The sequence below is a fragment of the Microcaecilia unicolor genome, chromosome 4 (assembly GCF_901765095.1).
Source record: "Microcaecilia unicolor chromosome 4, aMicUni1.1, whole genome shotgun sequence".
Taxonomy (NCBI): domain Eukaryota; kingdom Metazoa; phylum Chordata; class Amphibia; order Gymnophiona; family Siphonopidae; genus Microcaecilia; species Microcaecilia unicolor.
Window position 1 is genome coordinate 36,000,830 of NC_044034.1, and position 12,139 is coordinate 36,012,968.

General features: G+C 41.2%; 1 protein-coding gene across 4 annotated transcripts; it reads left to right on the forward strand.

Moving 5' to 3' along the window:
- The first annotated feature begins 3,386 nt into the window (after nucleotides 1-3,386).
- Nucleotides 3,387-11,289, forward strand: CREBZF (CREB/ATF bZIP transcription factor). 4 transcript variants are annotated; one of them, XM_030200121.1, is made up of 5 exons: nucleotides 3,387-4,759; nucleotides 4,970-5,044; nucleotides 5,991-6,061; nucleotides 9,063-9,168; nucleotides 10,160-11,289. In XM_030200121.1, exons 1-2 carry the CDS (start codon nucleotides 3,804-3,806, stop codon nucleotides 4,983-4,985), a joined length of 972 nt encoding a protein of 323 aa, XP_030055981.1. In that variant the 5' UTR covers nucleotides 3,387-3,803; the 3' UTR covers nucleotides 4,986-5,044; nucleotides 5,991-6,061; nucleotides 9,063-9,168; nucleotides 10,160-11,289. The 4 variants fall into 4 exon arrangements, with proteins under 4 accessions (XP_030055981.1, XP_030055978.1, XP_030055980.1 ...); XM_030200118.1 differs by having other exon boundaries at nucleotides 9,063-11,289; XM_030200120.1 differs by lacking the exon at nucleotides 9,063-9,168.
- Nucleotides 11,290-12,139: the final 850 nt, after the last annotated feature.

The following is a 12,139-nucleotide window of genomic DNA, read 5'->3' on the forward strand; positions in this document are numbered from 1 at the left end:
TTCCAAGGGCCCTGTTTACTAAGGTGCGCTAGTGTTTTTAGCGCATGCACTAACCATGTAGGCGCCTATAGGGATATTGTAGGCACATACATGATTAACGCACATTAAAAACATTAACGCACCTATAACGCTGCTTAGTAAACAGGTCCCTAAATGTGTACGTGCAAGGTTTTGTGTTACCTCACATATTTTCTGGCAGTGGAGGGAGTTTGTATTGTTGTTACTGATATACAACATTTGAATAGAATATTTTTCATATGCTGTGGAGGAGTGGCCTAGTGGTTAGGGTGGTGGACTTTGGTCCTGGGGAACTGAGGAACTGAGTTCGATTCCCACTTCAGGCACAGGCAGCTCCTTGTGACTCTGGGCAAGTCACTTAACCCTCCATTGCCCCATGTAAGCCGCATTGAGCCTGCCATGAGTGGGAAAGTGCGGGGTACAAATGTAACAAAAATAAAATAGATACTATTGGAGATTCTACATGGAATGTTGCTACTATTGGAGATTCTACATGGAATGTTGCTATTCCACTAGCAACATTCCATGTAGAAGGCTGCGCAGGCTTCTGTTTCTGTGAGTCTGATGTCCTGCACGTACGTGCAGGACGTCAGACTCACAGAAGCAGAAGCCTGCACGGCCACATTGGTGTGACTCTGGGCAAATCACTTAACCCTCCATTGCCCCATGTAAGCCGCATTGAGCCTGCCATGAGTGGGAAAGCGCGGGGTACAAATGTAACAAAAAATAAATAAAATAAAAAATGAAACATCCTACTTCTGCTCTGCACCCATTGCTGGGAATGTCCCATGTGAATGAATGAATAACTATACTCTTTTGGATTGATATTCAAAACTTACTATGCATTCACCAGTGAACTGATAATTGCCTATCCATGTACTTCCAAAAAATACAGATATGGGGCTATTTCAGTCCCTAAATGGCCATGTATTATCTATACATTTGTGGACCAGTTTAGGGGAAGATCGAAGATGAACCAAAAAAGAATCCAGATAGTAGTGATATTCAGCTGCCTGACTGGCAGATATAGGATATACAAATAAATAGTATCAGCAGGCTCACTGCACTATCCGTATACCACCCCTATACAAATGGCACTGAATAGATTAAGTTAAACACTGGTCCTAGTGTTTAACAATTCAGTATCACTGCTGGCTGAAAATTGATTCCTATCTGATAGGGATGCAAAAACGTTGACTCAGAGCCCCACAATCTCTAACCCAACCCCGTTCCTTGCCAAAATAACTGCTCATCACACAAGCTGAGAGGGCTTGAACTTCACCAATACACCGTGTTGTTTTTCTAGCAAAAAAGGTGCTGGTACTCAAATGCTAGGCCACCCTTCAGGAGTGGGGTAATCACAGAGGGACCCACCCCATAATAGCCAGGCCACCTGCAACCAGTCATAGAATCTATGACAAGACAGAATTGGTGTGTAGAGCCTGAGCTCTTTCATTAAAACTTGGGTTCCATGGGTCAATTTTAGCAGACAGTGGAAAAGGTGCCGGTATTCAGTATCTCCAAGTACCCCCTCAAAAAAAGCCCTGCCAATACACAACCTTTGTCACTTAGCAAGACACTAACAAGCAGAATTTCAAATCATGCTACAAACTCCACGCTTTGGCTGACCTAATGATCCAGTCCAATTTTTAATAATATTCCTTATCTAATTTTTCCAGAATTGCTCCTGTTTTTATCTATATCTACATGCAAAAACTGGAATAACAGATCATGGCTGAATTAACAGATGTGTCTTTGGTCATTATAACTGTATTAGCATTGTTGCCTTCTGTTTTCTGTTATTTAAAAAATGGAAGGGTAATGGATTGCTAAAGTTTGGTGTCAGCTCTCTGGAGTCACTGGGGGGAGGGGGGAAGCTGGGATGTTCCTGGGTGGGAGGAAGCCCAGCCAAGGGGCATGCTAACCGTGTAGACACCCATAGGAATATTATGGGCATCTACACGGTTAGCATGCGCGCTTAGCGTACACTAAAAATGATAATGCACCTCTAGCGCAGTTTAGTAATCAGGGCCCTTATTTTCCACTGAACATAATTAAATTCGTATGAACTTGGCAGCTATTAGTGTGCTGAACTGAACAATGTTCCGGTAATGGAGCAGTTAAAAAGCATGATCGCCATGTTGAATAGTTATGGTCTGCATTCGGAGTGAGAAGGATGCAAGTAAGTGCCAGAGTTATAAGAAGCAGCTTTATATGATACCTGGAGAAAATGCAGAAGTACTAATTCTGTGTCTTTTAATCAGATCTGCAACACAATCCTGATCCCTAGACAAACCCCAGGCGAAACAGGGACCTGTTGGGGTCCGGAGAAGATATAAAATATGCAGATAAGTGATTGTTTGTCCTTCAGCACATGAGTGCTTTAAAGCATAGGACTGCGTCTCTAAGTACTAAAAAGTATTAGAGTGAAGAAAGACGTATATAAAACTAAGAAAAATTACAAAACAAAATAAGTCTACAGTGTACCACCTCATTTTGAACTAAAGGTGGTTGGGGGTTTGTCAGTGATTATATACAGTCACAAATGCTTTGAATGTCCATGAACAAAAAAGAAAATTTCAGGACAAAGCGTGCTGACGTTATGAGACCTTTCCCCTCTCACTGAATGAGCAGTCTGGAGTGGTACATATAACTGCTTTTGATCTATTGTGTTCAAGTTTGATACTTTTTGGAAGCGGAAGCCAATTGGTTTGTGAAGCAACTGAACAATGTTGGCACATTTAGACTGACTGGATGTTTGTTGTAGTGGCTCTTTACCAGGAGAAAAAAATATCTCTTCACGAATAACAATGCTAGGGTGTCCCTATAACCAGCCCCTCCAAATGACACACTGATTATGATTTATAACTAATTACTACTCTACCTATAAAAAGTTTTTCTGTTATTATACTTCCTCTGTGTACGTCCTTATACTGCACAAGCCTGCATGTTTGAAAATATAAGTGAGATTAAATAAAAATGCTACCAACAATAAAGAATGACAACATGGATTCAGCAGCTCATAGTTTTGAGTGTTCAGTGATGACGGCTGCGCGGGGAAGGGGAAATAGAGATTAACTTAATTGGTTTCAACTTCTTGACGTCACCCCTCGTCTTGATTGGCTTGCTCACTGAAGATTGTTCGCATATTGAAATAACCGAGTGATATTTCGTGCACAAGGACAAACAGTTTGACTGATACCAATGTAAAGTAAAACATCACAAAGTAATCGATGGCCCTGGGGTATCCTGTTCTCGCGACAAAAGAAAGGAATGGGCGGGAACGTACATTCCCGGATCTTCCGGGCTGAGCCTTGGGGGGCAGGGCCAGTGCTCACTGACCCGGATGTAAGAGGGAGTGAAGAAGCGTCACGGGACTAAAGCGAAAGGTTCGAAGAGCTGTTGTGTGGCGTAGGCTGTGGCCATCGCCTATTTCGCGCCCTAGTCTTTAGTCCTACTGCTCAGGAACTGTTTCAAAGCAGCTAGGGCGGGCCCCTCTAAAGGTCTAAAGCTTAAAATTCAAGAAGAATATAAGCGGGTTACTAAAGAAAACCGCAACCGCCAACTCGTTTCTCCGCCGCTTGTAGGCCGCAGCCCTGAAAACGTTCCAGTCTCGGCAGTAGTACCGAAGAGCCGAAATTCAATGGTGGACTGCGAGGTGCCCTAACGCGCCCGGAACTCCCGTGAGCACCAGAGCTTGGGTTAGTACCAGAGTTAAAACCCGGTAGCCGCGGTGGCTACCTTGGCCTGCTCCGGCCCTGGCCTCGCGCTGAGTCATTGAAGCCATGCGCCACAGGTTCCGGGAAAGGGCCTCCGTGGTGGTGAGTGCGGCTGCGCGCACCTCGCGCCGCCTGAAGATGGCGCTGACGTCCGACGCGTGCTCGGCTGGTGCTGGGGCCTCCTCGCGCCGCTGCCAACTCGCAGACAACGCCGATGGCTCCTCCTCGAATTCTTCCTCTGTGGAAGAAAAACAGGACGGCGGGGCCTCTAGCGGCGCCGAAGAGCCCACTTGCTTTTCGGGAAGTCGGCCTGCGGGCGACTGTGAAGCGGACTCGCTCTGCGGCCTGGAGCTGGACGACCTGCTGAGCCAGGGTGGACGCAGTGACTGGGACGTGGGCTTTGACACGCAATTGACCGGTGGTGACTTGTGGCTGGAGAACAACGAGAAGGCGGATCGGAACCACTGCGGCCCCGGTGAGTTCTCCGACCTCCTGCGACAGCTGATGGGCAGCGGGGTGGCGGCGGACAACGGCGAGTCGGGAAGAAGTGGAAAGAGGAGCGGCGGCAACGTGGCGGCGGCGGCTGCTGCTGGAGCCAAAATAAACAAAAACGCAGTAGCTGCCAGACTGAATCGCTTGAAGAAGAAAGAGTACGTGATGGGCTTGGAAACCAGAGTGAATTGTTTGGCGTCGGAGAATCAGGAACTGAAGGATGAGAACAGGCAGCTGGGCAGACGGGTGAAGGAGCTGGAGGAAGAGACTCGTTACCTGAAAGCGGTTCTGGCAAACGAAAGCGTGCTCTCTCAGCTCCTCTGCAGACTCACCGGGGTGAATGGCCTGAAGCTCACCACCTCCTTGTACAGAGAGGCCGGAGAGAGCGATCACGACTATGCGCTGCCTCGGAAGAGGCTGAAAGCGGAGGAAGAAACCTCTGGCGGGATTTGTCTGCATGTGGACAAGGAAAAGGTGTCGGTGGAGTTTTGTGCTTCCTGTGCCAGGAATGCGTGTGCATCAGTTAAAATGTAGGGTCAAGTACCTGCTATTTTTCCAACTTTTACGTTTTGAAATGCATTGTGTAAAAAAAAAAAAAAAACTTTAAATTTGGACATCTGCGAGGGGGCGAACATATTTAAGCAAATATCTTAAGTATTGCTTGCTCAGTATTTGTTAAAGCATGACTGACTTATGGCATTCCATATCGATTATACATTACTATTAAACTTTTCTGACAGTTTCTTTTTTAGGTGATTTCCCTGCTCTGCTCGGTTCTAGGGGTTAAAGAACAGTCCTATTCGTCTCCCAACCTGGTAAGGATCAATATGATTACCATAAATGTGGGAAATAAAATAACTCCTATCTTCCCCAATAAGTTGTAAAATACTAGTAACAGTAGTTGAGCTTATAATAAACTATTCCCTTTACCATAACCCATTGGGGAAGTTATGGTCATAAACTAGAACTCTACTCCTCCAGCCTGGCAACTCTACCTTCCTAAACTTTATCTCCAGTTCTGTCTGTGGGAAGGTTGCCACAGTTTTCAGAGAACAAAGCATTGAGAAGGCAGGGTTTTGGTGCAGTCATCTTGAAATTTGATGCAAACTACATGAGGTAATTCAAGAACAAATAGGGTTAACTTAATTTTAAGGGTTGTCTAGGTAAATGGGTGACACCTGATTTTGTCGTTCCCTTTAGCAGTTAAACAATGCATGGAATGCTAGATATCAAATGCTTCAACGTGCCTACTTTCTGTAAATATTCAGATTAGATTTTTGTGGCTTTGTTTCTATTTTGTATGTGTTCCTTTTAGGAACAGGCTCAAGCATATTGCAAATTTGAGTTATCAAGATATTGTATATAAAAATACCGGAGAATTTTAATCTGATTCTCAGTTGGTTAAATTAATTTATCTTGAATTATAGAATCACTCCTATTTTGTTATAAATGCATTGGAGTATTGTATAATAGCAATGTTGAAAATGTAAAGTGAGGTTTTACAAAGAATGACTAATGTTACAAGCTGCATATGTAAATTTGCTATGAAGTTTTTTTTGTTGTTTTTTCCTCCCCTTTCTGAAATGGTTGGGCTGCCATTCAGAATGTTTTGTCTTAAACACTGCTCATAAAGATTTGTTAAAATTAGTTACAAAATTAGCCTTCATTTCCAAAGGCTAATCCTTTTATATTGTTTGTGAAACCTCACTGTTGAACATTGTATATGTGTATTTAGCATCCCTGTTTTTCTTTATGCTAAAGTGGATTCAGCTGTGTTGGGGCAGAAGACACGGGACCAGCTGCTGGCCACGTTTCCTGCTTTATTGTAAAAGGTAGTATAAGAAATGGGTAATGCAAGAGGTAATGTCAGGGCTTCTGCTGTGTATGTGTGTGTGTTTATAGAAAAAAAAAATACAGTAGTCAGTAGGAACTAATCCTGCTTGTCCACAAATCTGATAAATTTTCAGATAGGGTTTTGTTTTTTTATAGGTCCTTGGAACCCACCTTGCTTTCACACAGCAGCCAAAGTGCTTGACTATACATAATTATGTACTGGTTGCTGTATCACATTTAGATATAAATTAGGCTTGGAGAAAAACTTAGAGATCTCTAATAAGCAAGTATGATGCTGATTCATTTTTTTACATTGTTTTTTTTCTTGAGCAAAAGCATGCAACTTTATACACGTGTAAAAACAAATGAGATAACAGAAGTCAGTTTTATTAGCTATTTTATACCAAAACATTCCCCTTTAAAGCAAAGTTGCATACTTTTTGTTTTTCCTTTTAATGATTATTTTTTTAATTCACAGTATTTGTGTGAAGCCTCTGCTGGCCCTAGACAAAGTAAGATTGAAAATAAGTTTTTCACAGCCCCCAAGTACCAGACGGTGCAAAAAAGTTTAAATTAAAATTCTTTGTAGCTGATTTTTTTTTCCTAATTATGATGCAGTTAGCTTTCATACCTTCATTTGCAACAGAAATATTGGGGTTATTTTTCAAGTGTGTTTGCAGAGGAAGTCCCATTGGGGGGGGGGGGGGCAATACTAAAAGGTGCATAGCAATACCATTAACTTGTCTTATTTAGCACACAGGCCCCGTTGCATAAACACGGGTCCTGTGGTGAAAGCAAGTTAATGTTAACATGCAGTGCTAGTACATTGCCCATCCTTGCCAATAAAGGCAAAGGTTGGTCACTTTCAGGATCTGTCTTGACTTATAAAACATCCTGCTGTTTGGCATGGTCTACATTAAACATGTTCCATTGTTCTACTTGCTGAGTGTTTAATATTCATTAACATTGTGAGTTTGAAGTCTTGAATTGGTAATGGAAAATACTTGAATATTTTGTTCTCTTGAATACATTTGTGATGAAACAATGGGAATATACTGTTGTAATAAAATCAGATGTTGTTTCAGTTATGTGCCTAGTTTCTTGGTTTTTATATTAATCAGCCTTTTTAATTTGGCTGCTTACTTGGCCACAGCCTGAAATTAATATTTCATTTATATAAATCAAAAAGTTTGTGCAGTAAAGTTACATAACTGCAATTTAAGTCTCATTGGCTTTAATTTTGTTACATTTTTGCAAAGTAAATATGTGAACATCTTTATCATTTTTTTAAAGCTACTTGCAAAAAAATATTTTGGCTGCCTTAAGATAAGTTGGATCTCGCTGGCAGAGAGAAAGATCTCTGCATAATTTTTTGCACATCTGACTATCATTTTGTCAATGTTTTTGACCACGTAGTAGCAGGGGAATGTTTGGAGATTGAAGAAAGAATACTGCATTTTGCTGGTTTAGTGCTTGAGTCATGTTAATTTGATAAAAATCCATGTAAAGCTGCTATTAAAAATAAATAAAAATAAAGGGTAGAATACAAATAAAAGCATCCTGAAAATACATTTCTGTGGAATTTTCATGTCATTTGTTTTTCATGTGGTGCTTTCTTAGTATTTGTAGCTATCCTTTTTGTTTTGAAACTTTGATCATTTTTCTTGTCCTTTGGTTGTATAACTTAGTGGAACCTTTGTTTATCAAAACTGATAAATGAGCTTGGCATTTATATATTTTTTTTATATATGGGAAAGGGCCGCTGGTATCCTACTATGTAGTGTACAGAATTTGTGGACTTTAGTACCTGGGTATAGCATATGGATATCCATATGAGTGGAGGAGTGGCCTAGTGGTTAGGGTGGTGGACTTTGTCCTGAGGAACTGAGTTCGATTCCCACTTCAGGCACAGGCAGCTCCTTGTGACTCTGGGCAAGTCACTTAACCCTCCATTGCCCCAGGTACAAATAAGTACCTGTATACAATATGTAAGCCGCATTGAGCCTGCCATGAGTGGGAAAGTGCGGGGTACAAATGTAACAAAAAAAAAAAACAAAACAGTCTGCTCATGACAAAATAACTAGCTCGGTGGTTCCTAAACCTGGGCCTGGAGGCACCCCAGCCAGCCAGTCAGGCTTTTGGGATATCCACAGTGAACATTCGTGCAAGATTTGCATGCACTGCCTCCACTGCATGCAAATCTCTCTCATGAATATTCATTGTGAATATCTCAAACACTTAACTGGCTGGGGTACCTCCAGGATCAGGCTTGGCGAAACCATTGGACTAGCTGTTGCTTCATAGGAATTGGTGAATCCAGCCTGCTTATTCTTTTTGGTTTGCTAATTCCTCTTGCAGATATGAGTGAATCCTACATTTTAGGAAAACACAGTGGAGGATTTCTTGATGACCTGATTTTTGATCTTTACATTTATGGTTTGGAAGTGTAAAATGTTTCTAGTGTATACTAATACAAAGCAGGGACTCTTCAGGTAAGCAGTGTAGTTTTGGATGATGTTTTACTTTGGCATTCCAAGCTCTGAAGCTATCACATTTTCTGCATTGCATTTCCTAATGCAGCATCAGACCTCTATTCTGTACATATAGGGCCAGATTCAGTAAATGTCCAAAATTGGGTGCAGTTTTGATCCGTGCTACGAGATGCTGTGCAGAGCACCCTTTATAGAATACTAGCTTGGCATGCTTCTCGTGCCTAACTTTTGGGTACAATCATTTATAGTAGCTTTTGGCAGGTGTTAAATACTTGCGCACAACTGATGGCAGTTAAGCACACAAATCCAAGTATTCTAACGCATTGGGCCTAATTTCTGGGAATGCCCTTGACCTTCCTATCCCCTCCCATGGCCACACCCCTTTGAGTTGCATTGTATGAAATTGGCACACACAGAATTGGGCAGATCTGTGTGCAACTCCTAATAGCCAATTAAGTGCTTATTAATGCTAATGCTTAATTGACTGCTTTATGTGTACCCTATACAGAATCTGAGGGTAATGGCTTACTTCTACACTCTGGTTTTTGACTTGTGTAATTGGTTCACTGCAGTAGAAACAGCAAATGACAGAAATTGATTGCGCTCTCCCTTAGGTAATATAAAGTTTTTCCCCACTAACACTGAGTTGCAATCTTCACTTTGTTTTATTATTCCATGCAGTTGTAACTAGTCTATTCTTAAAATATCATTCCCAATCTGTGTTGTTTTTTTTAAGAGTAAGGCACAAAAAAAGTGTCCCTTAGTGTAATTTTCAGTAAGCCTCTTTCACTGTAACAAACGCAAGTATATATGAAGCACCGGAAACACTTAAGCACGTTATTCCAAGACACAACCATCGGGGTAGGTTTTCTTTAAAAATCTGCTGCAAGTTATGAATACACAGGTGTATGCTTACACACTGTTAATGCATGTTAATTTAAGCTTTGCATTCAATTCAGTGGGCCCTGAGGCAAATAAAGCATGTTAGTAAATGATCCCTCCTTATGACCCTGGGATTTTACATGCATTTATTTAGTCTTTACACAGGATACATTTTCAGTTTGGCAGTTTTAGCCATACAAACTAAGTTTCACACACATAATTGAGCCTTTTAAAACTTACGTTAATATAGTTTCCTTGCTTTAAAGAAACTTTGCAGTGCTGAGAAGGCACTTTATAAAAAATGAGGCTCTGAAGTTTCAATTGAATGACAGTTGTGATCTCAATTTACTATTGCTGGAAAATTGATTTTGAAGTCTGGGTTCTGTTGTTCCAAATAACTGGCCTGTTTGATAGAGACACAGCAACTCACATGGAAGTCTGATATAATCTAGAAGAAGTTATGTAGCCACTGAAAGTTCAAGCTGTGTGCGTTTAATAAAGCTTTGATAGTAACTATATTTCTAAGAATGGAGGTTTACTAGTTTTGTTTTGTTTTTTTGTAGTAGTTTCTCTAATTTTAGTAAACAAATTGAACATACTAAATTGTCAATTTCCACCTCCAGATAGAACGCTTGGCCAATGTTTGCCTCTTGAGTATATGAATATTATCTTCTATATTATAGATGCTGACAAATAACACTTCTTTTTCTTCTTTCTAAACAGCTTAGCAGTATCTGCCAAAATGAATCATTTTTCCTCATCTTGTAAATGGAGAGGTGGTAACAACAAACATATTTTGGCATCTATCACAGATTTGGGTATCTGCTGAAGAGAATACGATAGTGTCAACAAAGGACTGCTGTTCTAATATCACTGGTTACTTGTGAAGATTCAGAACCTATTTTCATGAAAACTGGGTAGCAGGCGTTTATGGTGTAGCTTGTTTGAGATAGTTGGCAGTAGTGTTAATCATAATTATTTTGGAGGCCATAGTTTGCTATTCAGAGCATAAAAAGGCATGTAATGGTTGATCACAGAATACAGATGTGTAGAGAGATGTTATGGTTTGAAGTTAGGTCTTATTTACATTTTTAAAATTTAGATACTTCATTATTGAATGCTATTTTTCATCCAACTTTAATTCTTTCCAAGTTGATGGATGTTGTCAAGAATTATAGAAAAGGGGGTGAGTCTTTCTGGGACCAAAATAATTGTGAAAATGGAATGGGATTTGGTATGGGTAAAATAAAAAAAAAATGGACCAAATCAAACTGGGGATTCTGGAAAAATGAGCTCACCCCCCCTCCCCCCTCACTCACACACAAACTGTGAAATGGAACAGTTAGAGAACAGGACAAGGCTGTTTTTAAAGGTTGAATTTCCTACTCTAAATTTGAGAGTTGCATGGGGACAGAAATTTCACCCATCCCCATTGGCATCTCCTCTATCCCTGCCTGTTCCCTGTGCCAGAATAAACCAACTTGTAAAATAATGTGGCAGTAGCCCATGTTAACTTCCCCTCTCAGGGCTCATTGGGATTTCAATGCTGTCAACCATATCTATTAATATTTTTGTGCTGTTATAATTGCCATGGCCCAGGGAAAGGATATAGTAGGCTGGCCTGGCATTACACTTCTGTGGAAACACTACAGGACCTGTGTCCAGCCCCGCAGGAGTCTGTGGGACCCATAGGATTCCTGATAACCCTGTTCCTGTGCTGCTGTCTAAATTAGAGACTTGTATGGGAACAGAGTTTGTGGAAATCCTGCGGGAGCCATGGGGTTCCTGTGGGATGGAAACAATTCCTGCAAGGTTCCCATGGAAGTGTACGCTGTACTTACGCCAGCCTCTCACCAAGTACCAAGTTCTTTGGTGTCTCCTCCGCCTTGCTTTAACAGCACAGAGGTGAAATGTCTCCATTAAGGAGGTAGTAGAGATTAGAAATGGTGAAGGAATTCAAAAAGGCATGGGCTGAACACAGAGGATCTCTAATTAGAAAATAGAAGTTATAAAAAACTAGTCTTAAATGGCTGCATGTGTGTGAATGTGTCGACTTACGCTTAGATGGTGACTCTGGCTGTGATACGCTAGGGCTGCTACTGGGCAGACTTGTAGAGTCTGTGTCTTACATACAGCCATCTGATTTAGGATGGCCTGGAAAGGGTTTACACAGCAGCTTTAGTGGGTGGAACATGAGGACAGTGCTAGACAGATGTTTCCTGCAAATGAGAAGACAAATAGGCTGCAGTGGGCTCGGATGACAACTCCAGCATTGAAACATAAGGATAGGGCTGGACGGACCTCTATGGTCTATGGCCCAGGAATGCCAAAGAAAGACCATAATCAAGTATATAATATCATGTTCATTGTTAATTTAATTATGAATTGACAATGAGTGTGACTATTGGGCAGACTGGACCATTCAGCTTTTTTATGTGCTGTCGCTTATGTTACTATTAATCCTCTCCACTCCTGGGCTGATGCGCAGACCTTAACTGTGACACAGGCGTAAGCATCAGATGTCACCTGACTTACTGGCGCATGCATGTGGTGACCTCTCAGCATACAGTGCATCAGACAAATTTTACGTGTTGAATAACAGTATTATTGGGGTCCCAGGATTTAAAATGAGATAAAAAACTTACAGGCCTGTATCTCTGACTTGAAACTTCAGTGTTGAAACACCACAGAACAAGCAGAAAA